Source organism: Silurus meridionalis, chromosome 15, assembly GCF_014805685.1.
Source record: "Silurus meridionalis isolate SWU-2019-XX chromosome 15, ASM1480568v1, whole genome shotgun sequence".
Taxonomy (NCBI): domain Eukaryota; kingdom Metazoa; phylum Chordata; class Actinopteri; order Siluriformes; family Siluridae; genus Silurus; species Silurus meridionalis.
In genome coordinates, this window is record NC_060898.1 from 8,419,725 (window position 1) to 8,446,007 (window position 26,283).

At 36.0% G+C, this 26,283-nt stretch overlaps 1 protein-coding gene across 2 annotated transcripts in view; it reads right to left on the bottom strand.

Moving 5' to 3' along the window:
* Window positions 1-4,303: 4,303 nt before the first annotated feature.
* The window catches only part of ap3b1a (adaptor related protein complex 3 subunit beta 1a), a 57,544-nt gene continuing 35,564 nt past the window's right edge, over window positions 4,304-26,283 (bottom strand). For both annotated transcript variants that reach the window (XM_046867964.1, XM_046867963.1), the window contains exons 23-27: window positions 19,531-19,759; window positions 18,464-18,548; window positions 15,793-15,890; window positions 13,557-13,686; window positions 4,304-6,121 (exon numbers count right to left, since the gene is read on the bottom strand). In XM_046867964.1, coding sequence (XP_046723920.1) covers window positions 5,971-6,121; window positions 13,557-13,686; window positions 15,793-15,890; window positions 18,464-18,548; window positions 19,531-19,759 — 693 coding nt within the window. In that variant the 3' untranslated portion in view covers window positions 4,304-5,970. The remainder of the gene's footprint in view (window positions 6,122-13,556; window positions 13,687-15,792; window positions 15,891-18,463; window positions 18,549-19,530; window positions 19,760-26,283) is intronic.

Genomic DNA, 26,283 nt, shown 5'->3' on the forward strand with positions numbered 1-26,283 from the left:
AGCACTTTCTGGTTTTTCGCAGGGGGAAAAAAAACCCAGGTGCTCATAAAACACCTGCCAGAATGGCACTTAAGTGTTTGCACCAAGTGAGGGACATTAGGTCTTTAATGGAGGTTTTAATGCGAGAAGAAAACACTCAATCTTTAGGATACATTCTAGTCAGCCTATTATTTAACAATTACAAATTGCACTGCAGTAATCAAATGGAGTTTTATTGCAGCTTTTAGCAATCAAATGTTTGTTTCTATGAAGGATAATAATGTGAATGCATTCAAACAATATATAATGTCATCATTTTTGTCACCTTTGAAAAAATATAACAAGCAATAAAAGCCAAAGAGCAGAAATGTAATAAAAGCATGACTTCTACTTGTATATATTGGATTTTAATGGCTTGTGGTATTCATAAGTGCATGTTATAATGATGTTCTTTGTATTGTGATGAAAATTACAGAGACTGTTTTGCTCTTAGTTGAAACTTGAAAACCCAAGTCTTGGAAAGACTTGTAGTAGAGACGTATGCAGGAAGTGTTTGTGTTTTTGTTTTTTTACATACTGTACAATAACATTTGACCTCTAGGTTATTTGACGTGTAGGAGCACAACCCAGTACATCACACAGTTCCTCACTGGTTTATAACACCTCTCACAAATCCTGCATCTCGCGCACACACACACACACACACACACACACACAGAACCCATTGCAATCTTGACCATCTAGTATAATATTTATTATACCTATAGCACATGGGCTTTAGGTACAGTATAATAAAGGCTAAAGGGTTGAACGTTTTTCTTATAGGTAAACAAGACATTGACGACCTCATCTGACATTTCCACGTTTCGCCACTGGAGGTCACCATCAATAAAATACTGTACAGTTGCTATAGTAACCACTTGCGACCTGTTAGCTGTCTAAACAACCAGTCAAGAATCCAAGAAATAACTGTAGTGTACTTCAGTAATACGATTCATTAAAATACACATTTCTTTCAGTAAAAAAGTTTTGGACAAATAGTCATCAGCTGTGCAGGAAAAATGTGACCGCATGTGACTGTCAAGTGTCCCAAAGTCGGTCCCTTTTGCTCTCAGTCCTCAGATCCTGACCATTCCTGCCCTACTTCTTGTTGGAGTTCTTATTAAATAAACACTACTGCTGCTGAGGATCAATCCACACGGCCTCCTCTAAAGACACGAGTTTACTGTGAGACATGAACTGCAATTGACAAACAGTTTTGCTATGATAGTATAAGACTGAAATTGCTACAATAGATAGTTTTGCCCTCACGTCTCTATCAATAAACAGACTACAATTAATGTCGAAAATACAATAAATCTCCTTTTTTGACATATATTACACAGTTATAGAAAGAAAAGAATTCCCACGTTTACACATTTATACATCTATAAACTTTAAATAACCTGCATTTCTGAAAGGTATTTTATGCAAACCTTTGCCAAACCACAACTTTATGGATCTTGCTTTGTACACAAGGGCATATCATCTTGACAACAATTTGACAAAGTATACAGTTGTCTAAAATATATATGTGTGCTGCAACATTACCATTACCCTTTAGTGGAACTAGAGAGGTTAAAAACTCTGTACTAGACTTTTATGTGCTGCATGCAAAAGTACACACATCCTTTACTCAAGTAGAAATACAGATAACCATGTTTTAAAATACACTGGCAATAGTTGGAGTACTGACGAGACAGGTTAAAGTAAAGAAGTTTGGGCTCTGACATGTACTTAAATAATAAGTAGCCATTACTACTAATTGTGTTAGTGTCATGGTTGTAACTGGATCTCATATCTCATTAATATATACGTAAATACAAAAAAAGAAAGAAATTTGTTATCTAATAAACGTATCCAGGCTGATCAAACAACACACAGTAGAACACACGCAAAGCAAAGATGATAAACAGGTGATCAGGAATGTCTTTCAGTCGGCCTCATCTACGTTAGCCCCATATAGCCCTCATTGTGAGCTTCGTAAACTAGCCTACGTCTGTGATGTGTGAGAGCCAGGAAAGGATCCACCAGTGGTAGGAAAAAGCCACGTAATGAAAGGAAACAGGTTGATGGGCTGAAAACGGTGCACAACGAGAAGAGAAAATATTGGTCCTGTGACCACCTTCTTCTTCTTCTTTCAGCTGCTCTCATTAGGAGTCGCCACAGCGGATCATCAAATAAATAATACCTAAAGTAAATTTGAGAGTGTAAAACATGTATTGAATAAAAGTAAAAAGCGAAAAATACATTTAAAATGAAGTAACGGAGTATTTGTACTTCATTACTTCCCACCTCTGCTCTTAAACACTTCCATCTCACAATAACAACACTAACAGGTGACTGGGATTCATCCAGCAGGGCAGAAATGTAATAAACTGACTGGCAAATGCAGCATCCAATGATAGTTTGTTATCGCCAAATAGATCATTATACTACTGCTTGTCATGTTGGTGTTTGTGTTCAGGATATATTCTCAGGATTTGAGCTAAGCTCTCTATCATGTTTGCAATGGGTGTGTCTGAAACACCTTAGCTTTCTTAAGCTCACATACTTTTGGCTACACAGTGACTGTTTTACCATTATCAGAAAAAGATCGTAGAATAATACTGACAGCTACTATTTATTAGCTAGCCGACATTCTTCGACATTTTAATTAATAAATAAATAAATGGAGAAGTGGTAGCTCTGATTAAGGTGTAATGAATTACTGATCAGAAAGTTGGAGGTTCAAGCCTCAAAATTTCCAAGATGCTACTCTTGGGCATCTAATTATTTGGGAGAGGAAAAACAAATACCCTGTGACATTAACAGATTAGCCACAGCTAACTTGTTAACACATGACAAACACTGTGTGCACTTTTGGACTCTCCATTTCCAATTTGCTTTGTGCCTGCTCAGCATTTGTTGGTTTATCCAGACAGATTCGACACACATTTATCTTTTATTCAAGAGCCATGTTTTATGGCTGAATAGCTGTTACACAGTATATTTCACTGAGCCCCCAGAAGGGAAGCCTGAGGCAGTGCTGAGATTAGAGGAATATTTTTTTTGTATCATGTTAGAGGATGTAATTCAGTTGACGATGGCAACAGCTGCTGAGAAAAAAAACCCACAGGAGGAGATTTACTGAGCTTTCGTATACAGAAAGGACATGCAAACAAAAAGCAGTCGATTAAGTAATGGATGTAGTGACTACTGGAATACATTGAGAATTATTTATACTTCTAATGTAATATACAAAAGGAGTGAGTTTATGCAACACATAGGAACAGCTAATAAAGCGCCTTGTACACGACTAATTTGTGCTCACGTGTATTATGGTATGCAGACAAATAGATAGTATTAGTAGGATTGTGTGGGTGGGGGTGCGGTGGTATATATATATATATATATATATATATATATATATATATATATATATATATATATATATATATATATATATATATATATGTAAGGAGCCAGGAGGTTAAATGTGTCATGTTATGGATCCTGAAGTATGGCTGGGTGCTTGTTAATTATGTCAGACATTTAAGCTTTACTGAAAGGAGCAGCAATGTTTATAAAGATCATTTCAAAGGACATTTCTGTGCATGCATTTGAGCCAAATGATGAAAATAGAGACGGAATAGTTTGATACGATGGCTTTGGACTACAATAACCATGTAGTTTTTTACATTCCAATCTCCATCAGTGAACAGTTGATAACCTCAACAATGATAAAACTCTAATGAATGGACTTTTGGTGTCACCTAGATGAGGATGGTTCACTTTTGACTCTGGTTCCTCTCAAGGGTTTTTACATCATACCATCTCAGAAAGTGTTTTCCTTGCCACTGTCACCATTTGCTCATTATGGATAAACTTGGGGATAAATCTTGAGACTAATTTATACATTTAAAATGTATTATTTGTAATTATTTCTGGAAAGCTGCTTGGGACAATGTCTATTGTTAAATTTAATAGGAAATAAGACTTTTAATTAAATACAAATGCAACTCTGCATACTTAAACTTAAAATGATAAAATCTTAGTTTTCAAATTGGGTTTCCCTTCTCAGTTCTCTCATTTTCTATCCAAAAATGTGCATATGTGAATGTGTGCAAGCATAATGCCCTGTGCTGAACTGGAATATCACCTAAGATGTATTCCTTCCTTTTGGGCAAGAGCTCGAATGCTCAGCTCACTGTGAAATGAAAAAATAGCAATAGAAAATAAAAGTCTACTATCAGTGGTCAGTCACACTTTTTAAATTCAAAAGGGAAAAAAAAACAAAATCAACTAATTTACCACATTCTTTATTAACATTTTTTTTTTCATACGTCAAGCAGAACTTTTTGTGACTTGTTCTCATAAAGAAATTCTACCATTTAAGTTCAGTTTTCCAGACACACAAATCGGAGCCATGTAGATGGAACCGCACGAGCACACAATCTTGGCAATTAATTCCCAGGGTCTTATGTAAGGCACGAGCGAACCACCTACAGCCAGCTACTAATTAACAGCATGGTTGCGTTACAGCATGTAGAGCATGTGGCTCAAATAGGCAGTTGCCATGACAATAGTCATAACACACACACACACACACAAACAATTTTGATATAAATGCAAAGCTTTGACAGCTCTGTGCTTTTACACATGGCATTGGACAGTTTAAAAATAATTAGAGAGTTATCACTTTAATGTCTCCCAACTCCTGAGTTCTTGCTTTTCTTGGAACGAGACGGAAACACGTGCTTCCATCACAATATGGACACATCAATGCCATTCATCAACACAAAAGAAATAAATAATTCAAAGCAGTAATTGACCATTTGGATTGTATTGGTCTAACTAGGAATGTGCTTTTGTTTTCCCTTCTCACACGTATGACCTAAATGACTATTTTAAGAATGTTATTTGTGAATAAAAATAAATAAATGTCAGCTCATTTTTTTTTTTTTGTAATGTTTACGTTGTTCTTTATTTAAGCTTTTTCTTTTCTTTATTAATACAGCAACTTTTCCAGCTAGGTCTAAACATAACAAACCCAGCAGCTAAGATCAATAATTATGTATGTGTGCGTGTCCACATCCTAATGGTTCCGTGGCATCCTTACAACCAACACTTAGGCACGATGGAGAGAGATGCACTCACGTTCTCATAAAAATGTCAACAGGACGACCTTTTTGATGATGGCATAGAGTGCATGTATGTAAGAGTTATGGCTACAGTCTGTAAGACTATGGCTTCTGAGCCTGAATAAAGAGCACTATGCAATAAAAGAGCATCAAGTTCACCAAGCTCCATCAATCTGTAGTGGAGGTGTACTTACCACAGAATTGTAATGCTCCTCTGTACTGAGTAAACAATGAAAAAAGTGTTTATACATTTTAATGGTAATAATATAATGGAAATCTACGGCCAGTTGCTGAATTCCTTCAATAAAAAGATACAACGCAGGACTATATCACATTCCAACCTACAACGTCGTGTACAGGAGAGAACCTCACCTTTTATATGGGGAAAAAAAAAAAAAAAAAAGAATTATACACATTTAAAGCGTCGTTTACAAATACTTAAGGATGCGTGAATATGTTTTGCACAAAACGTCTGGAATTTAACAAATGCACAAATATATATATATATATATATATATATATATAATTCTTTTGAGTTTTTAATAAACAGGATTTCCATTTGTTTATGAAATTGTTCGCATATGGCCTTAGGAAGATAAAAAAAAAAAAAAAAAAAAAAAAAAAAAAAAAATACATACAAAAACAAACATTAGGGTTGAAATGGATCAAAAAAACCTTAAATTCATGATCCAGAAAATCTTTTCTAGATTATTGGGCAAAACATACATTTGGCTTGGATCAGAAGTGAGTAGTTGCGCTCTCTCTTTCTCTCTTTCATACGAAGTATGTTTTAGTTATAATGCGTGTATTATAAGGTATAAGGTGTGTTCTAGGGGGCACCAAATGCTATCTGGAGCTCATGGAGCAGCATTGAGCCGATGACTGTCTTTTCTGTGTTGACAGTGAGTTGAACACTGGCATCTTTCTGTACCACCATCACCAACACCAGGGTGCCAGAGCTCACAAGCTTGGCTGCAAACCTACATACACACAAACAAAAAAAGGAATTACAATTCAGGGTTTTGGAAATGTATGCAACACTACGAAAGTACATGGCAGCTATACAGCTGTTTATTATGCATTCTTGTTATTTGGAGACAGCACTACTTTTTTTTTTTTACAGGAATTAATTATATGCTGCTTATTGGTAACTATATACCTAGAATTAATTCAAACACATTTACATTTCATGTAGACTATATGTTTTAAATAATAAATAGAAAAGTAAGTTTATTTGGTTTTACTGTCTTTGATTTCTGGACATAAATTTGAAAACAAAATCCAGTGTTGAAATACAGACATGGATTAAACACAAACATGCATGCGAGACGTGCCAAAATGATATGACATTGCTTTTTTTTTTTTTTTTTTGCCTTTTCAGTAAAATGTTGTAACATGAAAACACACAGCTCTTCAGTTCAAAGTCTAAATGTGCACATACTTTGTGATTATTCTTGCATTTAGTTCACAACATACAGTTACTACTGAAAGTATTGGAACAGAAAACCCAATACTATTGTTTGCTTGCACACTGATGACATATGATTTTCAAAAGATGACTCATGATAGATCAGAATTTCAGCTTTCACTTCCTGCAGTTTACATTTTGAGGGGCTAAACACTATTTCCATCAACGTATCTATGTTTACAAAACAGGATGGGAAAGCTGAAATTCTAATCGACTGCCTCATTCAAATAGTAAAAAAAACAACAACAACAAAAAAAAACCCATTCTGCAAATATGGTTTGAGAAACCGTCAACCACACACATTGGGTCCATATGCAACCGAGCACACAAAGAACCGCTACTCTACAGGTTAATACAATAATGCTTAGAGCTTTACAGCAGGTAGTAATTCATTTACCAAAACTCCCATTATAAAGCGAGACATAAAATCCACTAGTTTTCCTGTTAACAGAATACATAAATGCAGAAAATCTAATTCTGGCAAAATTATGATCAACAAATCTACATGCACTACAAATGAAGTAATAATATAAACACATTATATGCTTTAACACTAAATGCTAAACATAAACAGAATAACATTCGATTAATGTGATCAAGTCTCATTCTGATTGTGATTTATTTAAAGAAAAACCTGTACTACTAAAGAGTCTCATGATGAGAGATTTAATTTAAAATAGTAAAAGGTAATAAAACATAAATAAAGTAATTTAAATATTCAGCTAAATAATCAGTTTATTCTAATTTAGTGTTGAGCATGACTTTTTTTTCCCCCCCGGTCCAACCGAGCCGCTGGATTAATGGATGTTAGGCTGCATGTGAACATAGCTATTAAAAAGCTTTGTAAAATAACACAAGTACAGACAAAAAAAAAAAAAGAATGTGCTAAGTAGAAAATAAACAGAACGTGTTAGCTCAGGAGGAGACACAGCCAGTCTATTATGGCAGCTGATTAAAAAGCTATTAAGGACTGTGAGAGGCCGTCTGTCAATCGGTCTCTCCCACATGCCCACCCACCTGCCCTGTACAGACACTGGGGTCACAGAGCATCTCAAGGGGGAGGGTGTGTGCGACACAAAGAGCAAGTATGTGTGTATATCTGAGGCTTATTTTGTAGTGCAATGAGAGAAATCCCCACCACCATCACCATCACCCCAACACACACTCGTACTTCCTTGCCATCTGCTTCCACTTTGACGCCATATCACAACAATGAAACGTTTAGTACACGCACAGGTCCTCCTTTTTTTCAGTGACACACCTCCCATTGCGCAACACAATAAGCCACCCCAGCCCAATCACCCATTGCACCCCTCCCCATAACCCAACAGACACAAATCCCTATTTAACTGTGACAGCATCACACAATGCTGCCTACAGGGGCAGTCACAACTGCTAACCAGCTGCTCAAGGCCATATGATTAGCACCCTCAGATACACGCAAACACTACACTTCTGAAAAAAAATTAGGCATGATGCACCTTTTTTCAATTTTCTTCTAAAATGCTGAACCACTACAAACACTGAGAATCAACACCCATGCACGTTCTGTACCTACGGAAAAGGAAAACAAAACCTATGCTCTACTTTTCTGCTACTGATACCTTATTAACTGATAAACTGTTGATGTAATCATAAAGATTGCCCTATGCTTAGAATATTTTCATGCAGATTCTCCTTTAGTACATTTAGTACAGGTTTCTTTTACTAATCAATAGCTGTATTATTTAAAGATCTTAAAGTCACACTATCAAGCATTACCTAATAGGAAACAGATTCTTCTTCGAGTCTGGGTACTCTCAAGAATTTTTACTCTTGTACTCAGGTGTCCTCCTCATGGTCACTTCTGGATCAAAATCTACATGTGGAAAGTGTCATACAAACACACTTGTATTTTCAATATTCCCCTTCAGAAATTTCTTTTGAAGGTTTCGAACTTGATGTGGTTGAGCAAAAAAAAAAAAAATCGAGTTTTTGCGAGACCAAAGAACGAAACTGTTTTACAGGCTCCAAGTCATATTAGCAAGCTACCAAACTGCATTTTTTTGTAATGAAGGAAACTATTAACCACAGGGGCAACAGACCAACATGCTGATTAAAAGAAGTATACATTTCTTGAAGTGGTATATAATCTGGAAGCAAACAAAGTAGCATAGTTACCATTTTTGTAACTAAGTGAAAAGGCATTTCAGAGTTAGCAACATCAATTGTATCTCTGGTCCTTCGGCAAGTTATCACAACCCAGCATTTATTCACAGGACACTAATACCCTCACAAACAACTGTCTTTCACAGAAAGAGAGAAAGGGAATGAGTTTCGTTAATGGCCATTGCTATGCTAAACACACACAACTTTTCCATACTTTTTCTTCTTCTCTTTTCTGCTGTCCGCCCAGAACACTTTTTCTAGGGATGCGTAATCTTCAATGGAAACCTGAACGATTGCCATACTTACTAAATGTCCAAATGCTAGACTGTTAATTACATCATAGGCACCTACCAAATGTAAACAATCGGTCTGACAGTCTCTCACAATCAGTACACACCCACACTGCTACACTTTCCAGACCAGCTTCAAGCACAGGTGCTGTAAAACGGAAATTATTGCTCTCCATCTATATGCTATGCTTCCAACACTTCCTTGTATTTCTACATATCTGGCATATATTCTTTTTTTTTTATAACCACAAAACCATTCTAACATTTCTACATCTCCAGTCTTTACAAATGAGTAAGACCTTATACACTCATTTTAGACTCAAGCCTTTTTAAAAACAGATTATTAGAGAAAAAAATTTGAACGCTTCGCAAATACATCTTCAAAAAACACCCGCAAATGTGCTGGTAATTTACACTGTCTTCATTATATACTGCTGTGGGTCTGCTAATGGTATTTAGATATTGTATAATATATCACTAGCGTTCTTGTTCGTCCTCAGCGATGGCATTAAATTAAATCCAGTAGTTTTTGCCAGTGTCCTGCCCAGGCAGAAAACAGTAGTAGCTGCATGTTTAAAGGTGCCAATTCTATATATTTGTTTCGGATTTATGCCATCATTAACTTTCTGGACATACTAAGCTGTATTTGTATACAAGTTAAATAAGTCAGGATGTAACATAGTCTGAGAGAAAGAGATAATGATTACAATACATCATTTGCTGTTCCTCACACAAAGTAAAAATGTAATTAGTTTGTTTTCTTGTATTCGTTTTTTATTTCCAGTAATGAAATCCTGCTTACTAGAATCAACAAGACATGCAATTTTATTTCTGGGAGTTTTACATTTCCTTTAATTGAATTAAAATTAAACTGACTGCTTTCTTGGTAAAACTAATTCTTGATCATTCTTAAAAAAAAAAAAAAAAAAAAAAAAAAGAACCTCACAAGCTTTTTCTACCAATTTCTCCACTCATTCATATGCACACACATCTCCTCTTTAAATCAACATCAACACACGTCCGGTACAGAAAACCTGGAAGATATAAGGTGCGTTTCTAGATATGTTCTTTCCTGCCACCCAGTAGAAGTGCGTGTACAGTGCGAACCTACAGTTGTTTAAAGTTGTGCAAAATAAAAGTACTTCGACAATTTATTCAAATCCTGAACCTTCAGGACATTCAAAAGTAATGAGGTACAGTGCTATTTTAATTGTACATTTTAGAACCTTTACATTCTTACATAAGGGAAAATAGCCGTATCTACGATTTGTGTTTTTTTATAATGTTTAAAATGTTTAAATGACCGTGTTGTGTTGTGATATTTATATAGTGCTTTTTCTAAGTAGACATTTAAAACAAAGTAGAAGATGCTGCATTACTTGTTGGCTGATCACAATTTCCAAGGTCACGCTACACTTCCTCAGTGCATTACACAAACAACACTGCCCTCTACTGCTGCTGACAAGATACTGACATAATGCATAAAAAAAAAAAAACCCAAAGAAAAAAAAAAAAAACCTCTACCATCATGCTGCTTGTGATTGTTTCACTTCTTTTCTTTCTTTTTGAATTTGTAATACCAACACAAGCATAATTTACTGCGACTGATTCAAATGCAGCATTTGCTGCTATTTTTGCGGACATAAATACATAAGCTACACTGACGTAAAGAAAATGTGGTGTGACATTCAAAAAAACGCCACTGCAGTAGGACTTCCAAAGCCATCCTTGTCCACAAATGTGCATGCGTGACAAGAGGCAGAGACCCACTACTCAGTGCCAATGCAGAGACGAGATATTTTGTTGACTGTTATGTCCCTTTTCATGCTTCTGGAGTATTGAAACCATTCAAATATTAACTGATAATGATTTTATCCGTAGAAAATAAGAACAAACTATGCATTAATGATTATAGAGGGTAGTTCAAACTAAATGCTTTCCTAGAGCATGTTTTAGTCACACACAAGCTTCTTTTTTATACAGCATTTAAAACTACATTTGAAAATTCACAGTTAAGACGCATTGAACAGCGTGTATAAGTGCAAATGGCAGAAAAACACATTCAGATCCATTCTTGGTAATATGAACATTATTGTATTAAAATAAGCATTTCATTTGCATATCTGTTAACCATGTGAATGCTATTAAAATAGGAACAGCATTATCTTCAGTGTTGCATCTGTAATTCATTGTTCCATCTGGAATGGAGGTGTTAACTACCTGCTGGGTTGGTATTTTTACACAGCAAACGAAAATGTAATTTATTAAATGTCAATCTGTAGCAAGGACACAAAGGCTGGAAATGGAAGGTGAGTGCTTTTTATTCAGTGGAAACAATTATTTATTGGGTGTCCCACATGTTCTGTACTGCAATTGCATGTGTACTGTCTAATATTTATACAGACTGGGTTGTATAGTGAAGAGAACCACGGTGTGCACACACTACTGATGTGCTTCATAATCCCGTGGTCGTCAATGAAAGCCCACTTATTTCAGCTCTTACAGAAAGCAAACGCATTTACGGACTTTGCAGATGAATCATGCGCAACCAAAGGTCTGATACAAAAGGGTGGCTGAATGAACAAACAACAGTGCGCAATTAAGAATAACCACTTTCATGATATTTTTATTCATGCTGGTTTTTTAGTGCTATATTTGCACAGGCTCATTATATTTTCATTATGATATTTATCTGTAGGCCATCACTTCATTAAATCATTTAATTATTTTTAAAAATGCAATTATGGTGACTGAGCAAAACACTTCCCAGAGTTATTGGTCTACTGCAGCCAAATGATATTCTCTGGTCATTGTATGGTTTCAAAGCTGCATATATTTGTGCTCAACTATTTCTTAGAAATAAGATGAAAATACTCGTATTTCAATGTAACCAGCAACTTTACCAAAAGTCACATTCAGTCAGTTACTAATAACAGTTCTTTTACCATCTGATTGTTTTGCTGTGTGTATATTGTTTACAGAACTTGTTGGTTTATCCCTCGATCATGGGATAATTTCAACCTCCTTAAATCCGAATCGAAAGCTGATGAGAGGAGAACAGGGTTCAATTTATCTTCAGCCCAGAACTTTGCCCAGTTCTCCTGTTTCTGCACCAACTGCAGTGCTCATTGCCCTGTATCTTCACAGATAGATACTCTGCTTAGGTTACTGTTTCCTCCTTGGAGTAACGTCAGAACTTACGAGGAGTCACAACTGCTGAAACAGCTGCTGAAATAACCTTTTTTGCTTTTCCACTTTTTTTGCTTTTTCCACACTGTGATGGCATCTTGAACATGATGTCTAGTGTTTCTGTTCTAGCAGCACAACCAAGGGTAAAAGTAGCACACAGATGTGCTAGAGTGAAGTCCCCCTACAAGCGAGATACGCAACTAAAGTATGCACTTCTTTGAGGCAATGCCACATAAGAGCCTAACTGTTTAGCTGCGAGGTGCATCTGATATTATTAATTCGCAAGGTTTCTTGTTCCACAGTACTTTAAAAAACTTAGCATTTGTCTGCGTTATCCTCTTTGAATTATTTCTAGAGTAAAACAAAGCAATGTTTTTTCAGATTTTTTTGGTGTTACACGTTATGTGCAATTATAAAAATTCCACCCCTGCAAGCCTCCTGACTTGCATGCAGAGCTGCACACACAGAAGTGCCTTGAGATTCAAAAAGCTGATGGACAGTCGAGCTGATTGTCAGTGTCCATTCAAACAGAAATTAAATGTATCATAATGCGGCAGGGGCAGATGAAAAGGACCTATGAATTTGCACTCTGTAAAGAAAAATCTTTTAAGGAAAGTTCAATCAACACCATTGTTAGCACTGATTCCTCATCTGTTTTATAGAGGTACAGCTGCCTTGATAAATTTTCTGACAAGGGGTTTACATTTCCAAAAGGATAACAAAACGCTCCATGAGAAATCTGAATGGATTCTCATTTCTCTAGAAAGTTTGACAATAGGCCAAAGTCATTCTAAGCCAAAGACATTTATATGAAATTATTTTATAAGCAGTTATATCACACTTATGTTTATGCAGAAACCAGAAACTCCCAGAGCTAGAACATTTGTTATTCACCTAGTCAATAGAAATGGCACAATGCCCCTGTAGAAATCCTTTCATATAGATCATACCTATATTCACATCCTTTCTTATGTGCCATTAGGCAGTGGCTGATGGGACGACTATTTCATGGACATTTTAAGAGCCGTACCCATTGTGATTACTGCTTTCAAGGTTGTCTGCTGTTAAACTATTATTTTATAATCCAATTAAACTCAGCTCTCATCTAAAAACCATGATCAGGACAGTGTCTGCATGTATCTTAATGTGTTAATGCAAAATATCCACTCCGTGATGTTAGTAATCATTACTAGTCTATTTATAATAATAAGGACTAACACTTACTGTACATCTCTCAGCACAACCTAAGAGCTATGTCAAAAGATGTAAGAACAGTGGAGAAGGTAAATTAGTTTATAGATAGAACATTCATTTTTGTACCTGTGCATGTTATTTTCTCCAGATGGCACCACACCCATGTTAGCCACATTCATGATCTTGTCACTGATTGAGCTGTTTTTGGATGACATGGCAACTGTGGCTGAGTTTTCATTCATTCCCTGGAGCTTTCCTGTTGCAAAAAAAAAAAAAAAAAGTTTCAGTGTAAATACATTTTTACAAAGTTTCTTACCACACACTTTTATTAATTCATATTTCAATGTACAATTAAAATTTAACTGATTTGATATGTGTTGGTCTTTATATATATATATACACACACACACACACACACACTGTATTACATTTTATAAATTTTTGTAAAGATTGGAGGAATAAGAATAGGGTACTAACAAATGAACTATAAACAAAGCAATTTACTGCTGTAGAAAAGCATTCCAAAGCATATACATTGTCAAGTGGCAAAAAAAACAGCAGTTAATCAGATTTTTCAATGCATTCGTCACTAAAGATGTAAGTTGCTTGCCAGAACAATAAGAAACATTCATGGTACTTTGCCAGCTGCAGTACACAATAACTGTTTGTTGTTTTTGACAAGCCTGAAAAAGCTGATTAACTGATGATATTTATGTGTGTGGAGCTTCTTAAAAGAAAAGTGACTAGTGTAACATATCCATACACTAAATACTGAGCTAAAATATGCACAAGTCATAAGAACTTTAAAGTATTAAAATTTTAACAATAAGCAGTGCATGTAACATATTTAGACTTCAGTACAAGATATATGGAATAAGAGAACAAATCTCGCCTTCAAAACCAACTGGTCTACTAGCTACTAGGGAGAGAAAGAAAGAAATAATAAAATGAATAAATAAATCAAATAAAAAAATGTATTATACAAATAAATAGCAACGGTAATAATAAATAAAGGAGGTTAAAGTAAAGAAGGGTTATATTATCAATCAGCATTTTCAGTCAATGTAACATCTTGACTTGACTGTGACTTGACTGATGTCTTGCACTGTGCTGTATTGTCTTGCACGATGCACTTTATGTGGCGAGGACACTAGTCCTTAGCCCTGTGTTTTCTATGATGTAGCTCCATGTTGTTTTATGTAGCACCAGGGTGCAGGAGGAACGTTGTTTCATTTCACTGTGTACTGAGTCAGCTACCGTATTTTCTGGACTATAAGTCGCTACTTTTATCCCACTCTTAAAACCCGTGGCTTAAACAACGAAGTGGCTAATTTATGGATTTTTCCTGGTTTCACCTGTGTTCTGAGCTGCACGGCATCGGGAGAAAAGCTTCACCGGTGGTGATTTTTAAACGCACGACAATGCCAAAAGATAAACTCTCGAGGGAAATTGTTGTGAATGGAAGGAGAAAGACAGTGAACAATGACTTTCTTGGTAGGTTACTGTTTAGATACAAGCCGTGTAACAGACACTGTCTTTCGTTAAAGCCTGTGTAAAGTTCATTAGTTTCAGTGTAGACAGGTGCGGCTTATTTATGTTCAAAATAAAAATATTTGTAAAATTCAGTGGGTGCGGCTTATATTTGGGTGCGCTTAATAGTCCGGAAATTACGGTAATACATAAGCAAACAGTATTAAACTGTCTACAAAAAAAAAAAAAAAATGCTGTTACGCTTTAATGCTTCTCATGTTTAAATTATTACAGAGCTACATATGATGATGTGAAGTGTTCCATGTAACAGCAGTAATTTGCACATTTACCTGTAAATTTCCACATTTTCACAGCAAATGAACAATTCTTGTTTTTTCTAAAATATTCCTAAGGGTTCTATGTATGAGCCAAATAGAATAGCTTATAGTCACATATACAAATGTTACATAAATATACACCTTTTTTGTGCCAAGTATTTATTATTTCTGACTTCACTTTTTAATGATAATTAAATAAGTCAAACATAAGAATATGTATTCTTTTTCGAAATAATTAACTAAATACATTCGAAATTTACTGTGACAGGAAGTAAGGGCATCTTTCAAGCAAGCAAATCAATTCAAGACAACAGACTACTATGCAGGGTGCAGGAAAGGGGGTGGGGTTTCCAGGGGATCAGTTAAAACACTTATTCAACTCTCAATATAAGAAAATACCTAGGTGATTCTCAATTCCCCGGGCGTTTATATAGATCCATGGAACCACTATTACATACAGAACTATTTGTTTTTCTATTTATAGCTATGAACTAAGAATTAGTAATTTCTATAAGATGATATTGCATTTATTGTCCCATTTGTGTGTATGTTACCTTGCTCTCGGTTAAAGTCCTGTTCAGACATGGTGACAGGAAGTAGTAGTTCTCCTACTGCTGGCTGTATAGATACAGTGAATTGATCTTCTTTAGTACTAGAAAATAAAACACAGTTTAATCAAAACACAGATAGACACATATTAGGCAGCAAATGAACAATCAGTTTCAATGTTTATGCTTTGGAAGAAGAAAAAAAAATGGCAAGTGTAAAGATCTGAAAAACTCTGATAAATTGTAATGGCTAGACAACTGGGCCAGAGCACCTCCACAACGGCAGATCTTGTTGGGCGTTCCACATATGCAGTATTTAGTACCTATCAAAGTGGTTTAAAGAAAGACAAATAGAAAACTGGCTGCAAGCTCACTGATGTGCGTGGAGAGCAACAGCTAACCCATATGACTCTGAGGGAAAGGTGTCATCACTGCAGACTATGGAACAACCCTATTTTGTAATAAACGTGACCTCTTTCAGCAACGCAAAAATTTGTCATTGACTTTTTGAGGAACATGACAGTTTAAGTTGTTGCTTTGGCCTCCAAATTTCCCAGCTTTCAATCCGATCGAACGTCTGCCGGATGTATAGAAATTCACGCCATTGAGGCCCTACCTCGCAACTTGCAGGACTTGAAGGAACTGCTGCTGGATGCCACAGCACAAAAATTAGAGGTTTTCTCAAGCTGTTTTGGCAGCACAACAGGACCTGCATTTCTTTTTTCATTGGTTTGGGAAGAAAATGCTATAGGGAATACTAAACAAGCTGTCCATTCAACATTATTTAGGTAGTTTAAAGTTTTTTTTTTTTTTTTTTTAAAGTTTTTATTTACTTGTCACATATACATTACAGTACAGTGAAATTCTTTCTTCACATATACCAGTGATGTTAGAAAGCTGGGGTCAGAGTGCAGGACCAACTATGATATACAGTGCCCCTGGAGCACAGAGGGTCCAAGGGCCCAAGAGTGGCAGCTTGGCAACACTAGTAACCCAAGTTACCCGATTAGTAACTCAGTAACCCAGAGCTGTTCTGAACAACTGTTCACTGACTCAGAACCAACTGTTCACTACTCTAAAACTTTTAAAATGGATCTGTTCATGCTTTTTGACATGGAACATATGGCCGCATTGTGTAGGAAATGTCGCAATCAAGGTTCATTTCTTGTTGATTGAATTGTTGTATATGAGCACATATCACATACATCACAAACGCAATATCAATACTGCTTAAACAAACACTACACATTGTGCCTTTATGGATTTTTGTATGAAAATTTATGAAACAGTAACATTTGTGTTTCCTGTCTACTTCACAAGCATAAATGTTTATTGTGGACAAATGCAATAAAATCTTGTTAATTTTGCTCTATTAAGATTTATACACATCCAATCTTTGATAATTCTTTACAAAATCACTTGTTCTCTATATACAGTACTTTCACACAGTATAATATATATTAATACAATCTTGAGCAACTAAAAAAAATATATATACTGTATATTGAAATGACCCCATCTTCATTTAGGTTCTTATATACAATTATAAATTATGTCAAAAAGCCTATTTTAGAGCATTTCCTTTTATTCACACTCAGGGAAAGGAGATCTGACACGCGCTGAAAAAGAAAATTGTCAGACAAAAAGGCTGAAAAGAAGAGTGAGACAAGTAATAAAAAAAAAAAAAGAAAAGAAAAAAGAAGAAGAACAAAAAAGAAAAAAAGAAAGCAAAAGAAAGAAATCATGTATACGAGTCTAAAGACTCCAGGAAGGTCAAAATATATTTGTGAAGTAGTGCAAAATAGTATAAAAGATCAAAAGTACTTATTGATGGGATTAGTGTGTCAATTGGTGTTCAGATTAATGCCTAATATGGCATAAGCTCTGTGAAGCTTTTACTGAACTGCTTGGACCCTGGTATAATGAAACATAAAGCATGTCACACATACCTAAGCCTTCAGCCACACACCAATATAATTGCACTCTTATTGGCATGGTCATTAGCAATAATCCCCTTCAGTGTTGCAGCCTGACCTATTTACAGTGATGTTATGCATGTGCCTCAGTCATCTAGTGTCGATCAAACACTAATCAGAAAAAGAAAACCAATTACACAGACCTCAAAGAAATACAATTACGCCAAATTAGATTATTTAAAAATGTAATGATGATTATCAAGGATAGGGCTTCGGAGGTAACAATTTATTAAAAATGGCTTTTGGCCTGTTCCTGCCTCTGTGTGAGTGTGTGTTTTTGTGAGTGAGAAGGAGAGAGAGAGAGATAGCAAGTGAGCAAGACAGAGTGGGGAAGAGAAGAAAAAGAAAAGAATAACTCTCAGTAATTCAATCTGGTAATGACATGCTTTCATTATTGCAACTAACCGAGTGTGGAAGTGTGCGTGTCTGTGCTCATATATAGAGAACAATTTTGAATATGCTGAGGCTGCTGGAGATAAATGAGAATAGCAGAAAATCTCTCTACACTCTCTCACACACACACACACACACACACACACACACACACACACACACACACACACACACACACACAGGCATGCTATGACAATTTCTTATTTAAAGTCACTAAGCTCTTAAGTGCAACCCATTCTGTTGTTCGTTTTTTGTTCTTGTTGTCATGCGTTCTTTAAAATTATTTGGAGAGGAAGAACAGCTCTTACCACAACTGGAAACTGGCTGCCTGGGTTGAGTCATTAAAATCCACCCCAATTGAAACTGTTACTGATGCCTCCAGCTCCAAACTCTCTGAGGAACAGAGAGGCAGAAAGAGAATGAAATATACAGAGAATAATGAAAAAGAAAGCACACTAGAGACAAAGAAACATTACTATGTAAAGGTTTAATAATAAAATCTTTTTACTGATGTTTCTAAATATGAGGTTATCAAGATAGTTAGACAAGAGCCAAATTCTGAATGTGCATATGTACACTACGTGGGTCATGAGGAATACACACTACACTCTACAGTCACTAGTTAGCAGTGTAATACTTATCCTGTGGCCGAGTGCTTTAAGGTTTCATTTTAAAGTATCAAACAGTGAACAGTGTAATTCACCTTAAAAAAAACAATAAAGTCGTAGGTTGCTTTTGTTCATCTTCACTGGGATTCGGTTGCAGAACCGAAAAGATTCAATAGTTCTTGGCAAAGTTTTCCTGCTTTTAAAGGCTTGCCAATGGTTTATATATTGTGGTAGCCCCTCTGTATTTAATCTCTTAATGGATGATTTTGACACAGGTACACTTAGATCCTGGACACCTGATCTGGCCAGCTGTTCAGAAGAACATCTTTTTTTTTTTTTTTTTTTTAAACCAGGGAACAATTATTTTGTTATTCGCCACAGGTTTTTCTGTCTTCTCCCGAGGTGTTCCTGAGCTCACCAGCACATTGTCATTTTAACAACGTACCAAATCGTGTTTTTTTTGTTTCTCTGATGAATTTGTTTTGACTTTCCTTCATAATGATAGAAACAGCTCTTTTTATCTGCTTAATTGTCGATGAAATATTGAGGGACTAAAATAAAAATTGCTCATTAAAATATAAAGTCTGCTTTTGATCTCACATTCCTTATATCATTTCAACATTCTATGGCATACACCTTTGTCCAAATATTAATGGACCTGACTGTATGCTATGGAATTTGACCCATTTAACAAGTGCACTGTCTTTTCGTCAGAAACGTCATTGCGATGCCATTTGGTTAGAATTGAGTTGCGCAGTTAATCTCACCAACTGGGCTGAATGAGTGGATTTTCTTTCCAGTGGACACTGTCTCCATGATGTGGATGTTGTGTAAGACATGGTCACTGTGGTTGCTAATTGTCAGTTGGAGAGAAACCATGTGGTTGCCATAGATGCACGGTTGCCGGGGAAAGTGATAGTGAGCAGCCAGGCCTTTTCCAATCATGCTGTGGATCAGCTCGTAAGACCGAACAGGAACAAACATAGGACTGGTCACCTGAAAACAAACATGCATACAAATGTTCAGACAATTTGAAGATCTACTAGACATTGTATCGACAAAAAGGTTACTGATAGAGGTCGCACGATAAAGAACTGCTTATAAAATAAAAATAAAATGCCCTCACTGAACAGCAGACTGCAGTCTGGACTTGGATGAAGTGACTGTTTTAATAAAACCATAACACATTGCTCTAAAACGTGAATTAATGAATCCATTTCTGTGGGTGTAGAACAATCATGTGTGACTCCTTCATTCAACTGAATCAATAATTGTGTAAAGAGTATACTAACTGTACTCTGTCAATAAATCGAGTTCTCCTGCCTCTAGAGCAATCATGTAGGATAAGCATTTGCAGTAATGTGGCAGTGGTAAAATCTTTTTCATTTTAGTATAGAGAACAACAAGAAATGAAAGTATGCCAGCCAGACACCCAAGTAAGATGACAGCATGGCTTAAAACAAAATCAACCTTTCAAGCAATGTTTATTTTTTCACAGCAAGTATTAAACTGTTCATAGGTTAAAAAATTGTGAATAAAATTGGGCAGCAACTTCTGAAAAAAGCACCATAATAAGGCAAAAACTCAAATCAAAGACTTTTCATTAAACCGTGATCTAGGCGGGAAAATAAAAAGTGGCATGAACCATCGGACAAGATGATAAGCAACAATGTAAAAATAAATAGAAAAGGACAAACCTCTGTTTACACTTTCCTTGTTTAGAAGATTCTCAATGTTGATTAGTGTTCATCTGTGTTATTCAATAAATATTACATAAATATCCTTCACATTCTAGGAAATGGACATTGAAAATGACAATCATTGAATGTAGATGTACAAAGTATCCACTTGTGTTGTAAAATATACAGTACTTTAGAAATAACCAGGTTGGGACCTTTGATTGGGGACATTTTTGTGATTAGACCCAATTTCTTATTTTGTTGGTTCATTTTCTTTTTTTTTGTAGCTTATATGTATTATGTATTTATTTACTTCTTGAATTTTGTTTTTTATTTTGACTTTATTTTAAATTTAGGCAAAGGATTGCATCCCGAGTTTACAAACGCAAGGCTGCAGAGACAATGTTGGCATTGTGATGACTTGGAAAGGTTACTGCACTGACTGCTTGATAAGGATTTACTAGTGGAGATGCTGATGGTATGTTCCACAAGATTTCATAAGGTTATTTGGTATAACATGGAAACAGAGCCTGCGTGTAGAAAAAGAGAGTTATTGAGATGTGCATACCCGTGTCCCCAAGTGTTGGTTGTCTAGACAGAACGTTTCGCAATATAGTTGCACTTCACTGAATCAGTGGAACCAAACCCCTTGGGAAGCCTCAAGTCTCTTGTAAACCCCATTTTGCACCAACCACAGCAACAGCAGTGTGCTGCCATGCAAGACTGCAACAGTGCCACTTCCAATATACTCTCAATTTTGGGAATGAATTGCCTTGGGTTTGCTCAGTAAGCAATGGACTTTGGAGGGTACCAAAGAGTAGTGCAGAGTGAAGTCTGCGCAGTTTTAGAGAATAATCTTCCCTCACATCTCAATTACAACAACATGTACAGAGAGAATGAAGAGTCCCTGAAAAAGAAAAACCCCAAAAACGCAAACAAAATTTATTTTCATGCATGGAAACATGAATGTAGAAAAATCACTGGTTAACAACCTATAACAATTCGCCAGGCTTTTAAAGGGGGTACAAGTCCATCGTGTGCATCTTGCTGCAAATGTCAGCTGGTGAATCAAGTGGAGTGTTTGGAATAATAATAATAATAATAATAATAATAATAAAGCTGTAAGGAATAAAATAACAAATACAAACAATGCGTGCAAAACTCCGTTCATGTGCCCCTAGGTCACTGGATCATGTACGGCAAGTGAATTTGTTCCAGGACCACAAAAAGCAACAATGGCTCTATAACCGGTGCGCCAAACTGAAACAATTTGCTACGGATTACTCGATAAAGTGGCAGGAGTCTTTCGAGATAGCATGGCAGGTCTTCTATAAGGTACTGTGAATGGTGAAGGGAAACCCACAGCAGATTTATCACCTCAATCTCCTCAAAGAGTGGAGAGGGCAAGTCTCTGCAGGGTTCCAGATGGTTACAAAAAAAAATAAAAAATCAGTTCCACGCTAATCCTGTACGGAGTCAAACTCTCACCATGCCACAGAGGAATTTTTTTTCTTTTCATAATTTCGGATGACCACTACTTATTTCAGGGCTCAAATCTACCAAACAATTTTTAGCGTTCAAACAGATGGACACAAATTTTCTATTGTTAAGTTTTATTCCAGAGAAAAATAATAATAATTAAAATTTTAAACAGATTTTCCGAAAAGCACAAACTTCCACATCATTGAAGTAGCCAACGAAAGACCCTAAATGGTTGCATAATCTTTACACCACTAGTAATCAAAACCCGCTCATAAAAAAACAAACAAAAAAAAGATCTATCTGAACATACAACCATGAGAAAAGGCCAAGCTTTAACCACACTGTCCCTAAGACACATTCTGAGGTAGAGATGATGTAGACATTATCTTGGTGTCAGGGCGACACGTGTTGATAAAGCCAACGATCATGTTAACATTTATTTACCTTGCGCTTTATTTTAAAATTTTGACCACACTGTCACTCCACTCAAGGACCAAACACCACTACACTTATCACTGCCCCTCCTACCTACAGACACAAAGAGTGATGACCACCTCTGCTCTGTACGAGTAAATAACAAGCGAATAGGAAAGTAACCTTGACCATATATACACACGCACACAGTGCAGGTGTGTGTGTGTGTGTAAGAGAGTTTGATTGAGCACCTTATTATGAATAAGCTAGAAGGAAGTGGTGTGATGGATGGCCACTCGCTGTAGTCACCTTCACATTCTGACAAAAAGCTGCTGACAGGCACAACACACACATCTTACAGTGGAAGAAAAATAATGGCTTATGTACATGAAATCTATTTCTATATCTGTCTGTAATATTATTTACTTGTATATGAGACACTTCTATTTGGATACAAAAATTAGGATTTTAGAGGTTGCGTCAGAGATGGAGTAAATGTGTGGGTGCACCAGGGTGTTAATATTCTTTGGTATACCAGTATGATTGTAGAAAATGACAACAATAAGGTTCAGGGCTTCCCCACACTCTACAAAAGTTACAAATGTATTTGCCTTAAAATAGTAAGAGCAGTAAAAGCACTGTGCATGCTTTTGTTTTATAAGTCATTTTGGGTTGTGTACACAATTACAGAACAAATGTGTATATCCAGTGAACAAAAGGGCCTTATGAACATTTCATGACATAATGCAGCAATATCACAACCATTAATAATCAGCTATTATAAATAAACACAAGGCTCTAATTATTCAAAATTAAAACCTTAACCAAATGTATATTATTTTAGCAGTTAAGATATTAAACCTTAAAGTACCAGCCGACCTTTCTTCATAATGAGCTTGTTTTTATTATTGTAAACTCGCCATCAACTGCAAAACATGACAAATGTTGGTTAAGAAATGACCAGTTTGAGATATTCAGGACTATAGTGAGATGAGGTATAGTTAGATTATTTCATCTACAAATCAGAATAGGATTATATTTACATCATCTTCCCTTTTACACCTGAGAAACTGAAAAAATACTTCAGCCTCATTCACTGTATGGTGGCATAATTCAGATTATGGTTCAAAGCCATTTTTTTACGCATGCAAATGGTATGGGAATTAGCAAAAGAGATGAATAATCATGAGATAACTACATTTTCAGCAGTTACCCATCTGCACCTAGTGCTACAAACAGCATACCTGCTTAATTAAAATATAGTAAGTGCATCATTTACAGAAAACAGAGAAAACCACTTGGAAGAAAACTGAAACACTCGTTTAAAGTTCTCACAAAAGGACAAATGTATCAATGGCCACTTGCTACAATTCCCATTGCACAAAAATACAGCCCACACATTGTGACATATGGTCAGAAGTAAAAGAGAAAAGCACAGAAATTAAACTTATTTACCTTGCTAGGGTGGGCTTAAATGCTCCTACCAAACATTATGCAATGCCCACACAATTATGTTTAAGTAGGACAAATGTTATTTTTTTTTTTTTGCAGAATTTACCTACAATTCATTAGTCTGTAAGGAGTTACATTTCCTTCATCTATCCTTTATTTATGCCTAAAGTTTGAAACCACTGCAGATTCAGGAACATTTGTTCCCCTGTAATGCTGCATGATGTTAAACATAACATTTACATCCCCTCAAATACTGTACACCATGTACAAACATTTTATTCTGTATTTAAGAACCAAGTGTGGCAGTTTAAATATTTAAGAACCATTTTGTAAAATAATAATAATAATAATAATAATAATAATGCTGTTTTTAAATGACCTGTAAAGATGTAGTTTAATGAGATAAACTCAGATACCTGCTTATATTCTCTGAAAGCCCCATCTTTACAGTGCAGGCTATATATGAATGTGTGTGTGTGTGTGTGTGTGTGTGTGTGTGTGTGTGTCTAGTTTATATTTTGTCCATGCACCTGAGTGATAATGAGGCTCACACCGGGCACACTACAAATGCAGCAGGGTCAGCGCTGGTTGATGGGTATCGAATGAACGAATTATGACACGTCCCCCTCTGTGTGATGGGGTCAAACGGCAGGCTTTGGCTAGTCGGCACATGCTTGCCTCCGACAGTTCAATTTCCCCAGGCCGATGCCTGTCCCCTCACACTAATTATGAATGAAACGCCATCAGAAGGGCTGTGTTTTTGAATGAATCCCAACGCCAAAATGTTATTAGAGCAAGAAGCAGACATCACAGCGTACCACCCCCTCAACCAATCCCTGCCTGGCCCCTAAAATAAAGCCAATTACTTTGGAGAACTAAAGGATTCTATACAGCTACATATGCGGGTGAAAAATTCACTCTCTAACGGTATATCTAACTGTAAAAATGTATATAACAGAAAATATGAGCAAGTTGTGGCCCATAGAACAAAGACAAGGTTTACAGCTGACTGGTGAGCTTGTGTGTGTTAATGTTGACACACAACTGCTAATTACATGTGTTGCAAAAAATAATTGTTTTGGCAGAAATCTAAGATTACTTACTTTGAAGAAGAAAAAAAGGGGGTCGTGCAGTTAATATTTTTTTCCTGGATGTTCCACTAAAAAAAAATTAATAAATAATAATTCAAGAAACAAAATAGATATAAAAAAAAATAGGAAATATTTTTGAGGGGAAAAAAAAAAAAAAATGAAAACTTAAATAATTAGTTACAGAGTGGTAAAGTTCTAGTTTATCCAGTGTATATTTTCCTCTAACAGTATGCCCTACATTTTTTTTTCTTATATAACTGACAGGTAAATTACTGAAATATTTTTATTCTATGAATATGATTTAGAGTATAACTGATTACACAAGACTTTTTGCATAGGTCTCCTTTTAAGCATGGATGAATGTGTATGCATGCGTGTGCATGTGTGCGTGCAACAAAGATTAGGTTTATCCACTGTGACCGATATTCTAAAGGCCTATAATGTATTTATGCATAGCATTGACTTGAAATCAGCCGGTTCATTCTCTTCTCCATCTAACCCTTTATTCCAGCTCTGATTAGACTGCAGCCTACCCTCGTGGGGAGTATTCTAATGACCTGTGCCTAACAGCCTATAGAAGCACAGCAGTCCTGATGAGTCTGTCAATCAAGCAGCTGTGGACTACCCTACATTCCCCCCATACCCCCTGTTGGCAATTCCATGGTAACCCAGGCAACCCTGCTAACCTAGGGATGATGGAGATATGAACGGAGACGGAGTGGGGAATTGTCTGTGGGGATTCTGGTATAGACAGCTGGCAAAGAAAGCTGGACCAAACAATGTTGGATTTAGGCATATAAGGACCATTTTTGGCAAAGGCAATTGTGTATCAGGTCAGAATACAGTAACAGTATACAATAAAAAAGAACTTATCACCATTCTAGACAAAGAATGTTTAAATGCAACCAGGTTTATGCAACCTAATTATTTCAGGTGTTGTTCATTAACATTAAAAAATAATTACTGCAAGGATAGAAGAGCAAAGATATTACTATATGGATGACATGCAGAGTCACAACAATAACCGCAAACGCAAGGATGAACATACGTGATTTTTAAAAGGACATACGAGTGTCAAATAAACACCCACCAACTGTCTGTTTATCATGACATTCTTGATTGACATCTGGTTTTTTTTTTATGCCCATATGCAAAATGTTTGTTTACCCTTTTCCATGTTTGCATTTGTCTCAATTGAATAAAATCAATGTTTTGTTTCTATTCCTTTTCATGTCACTCAAAAAACTAAACAAAACCAAAAAAATACCTTTTGTTTTCTGGCTTGCTTAATTCCGTGTGCAGCATGAAACTGAATCAGACCAAATAAAAAAATCAATTTCAATCTAATTCAAATTCAGCAAACAGACAGATAGAGAAAGCATGCACAGTGTGTGTAGAACAA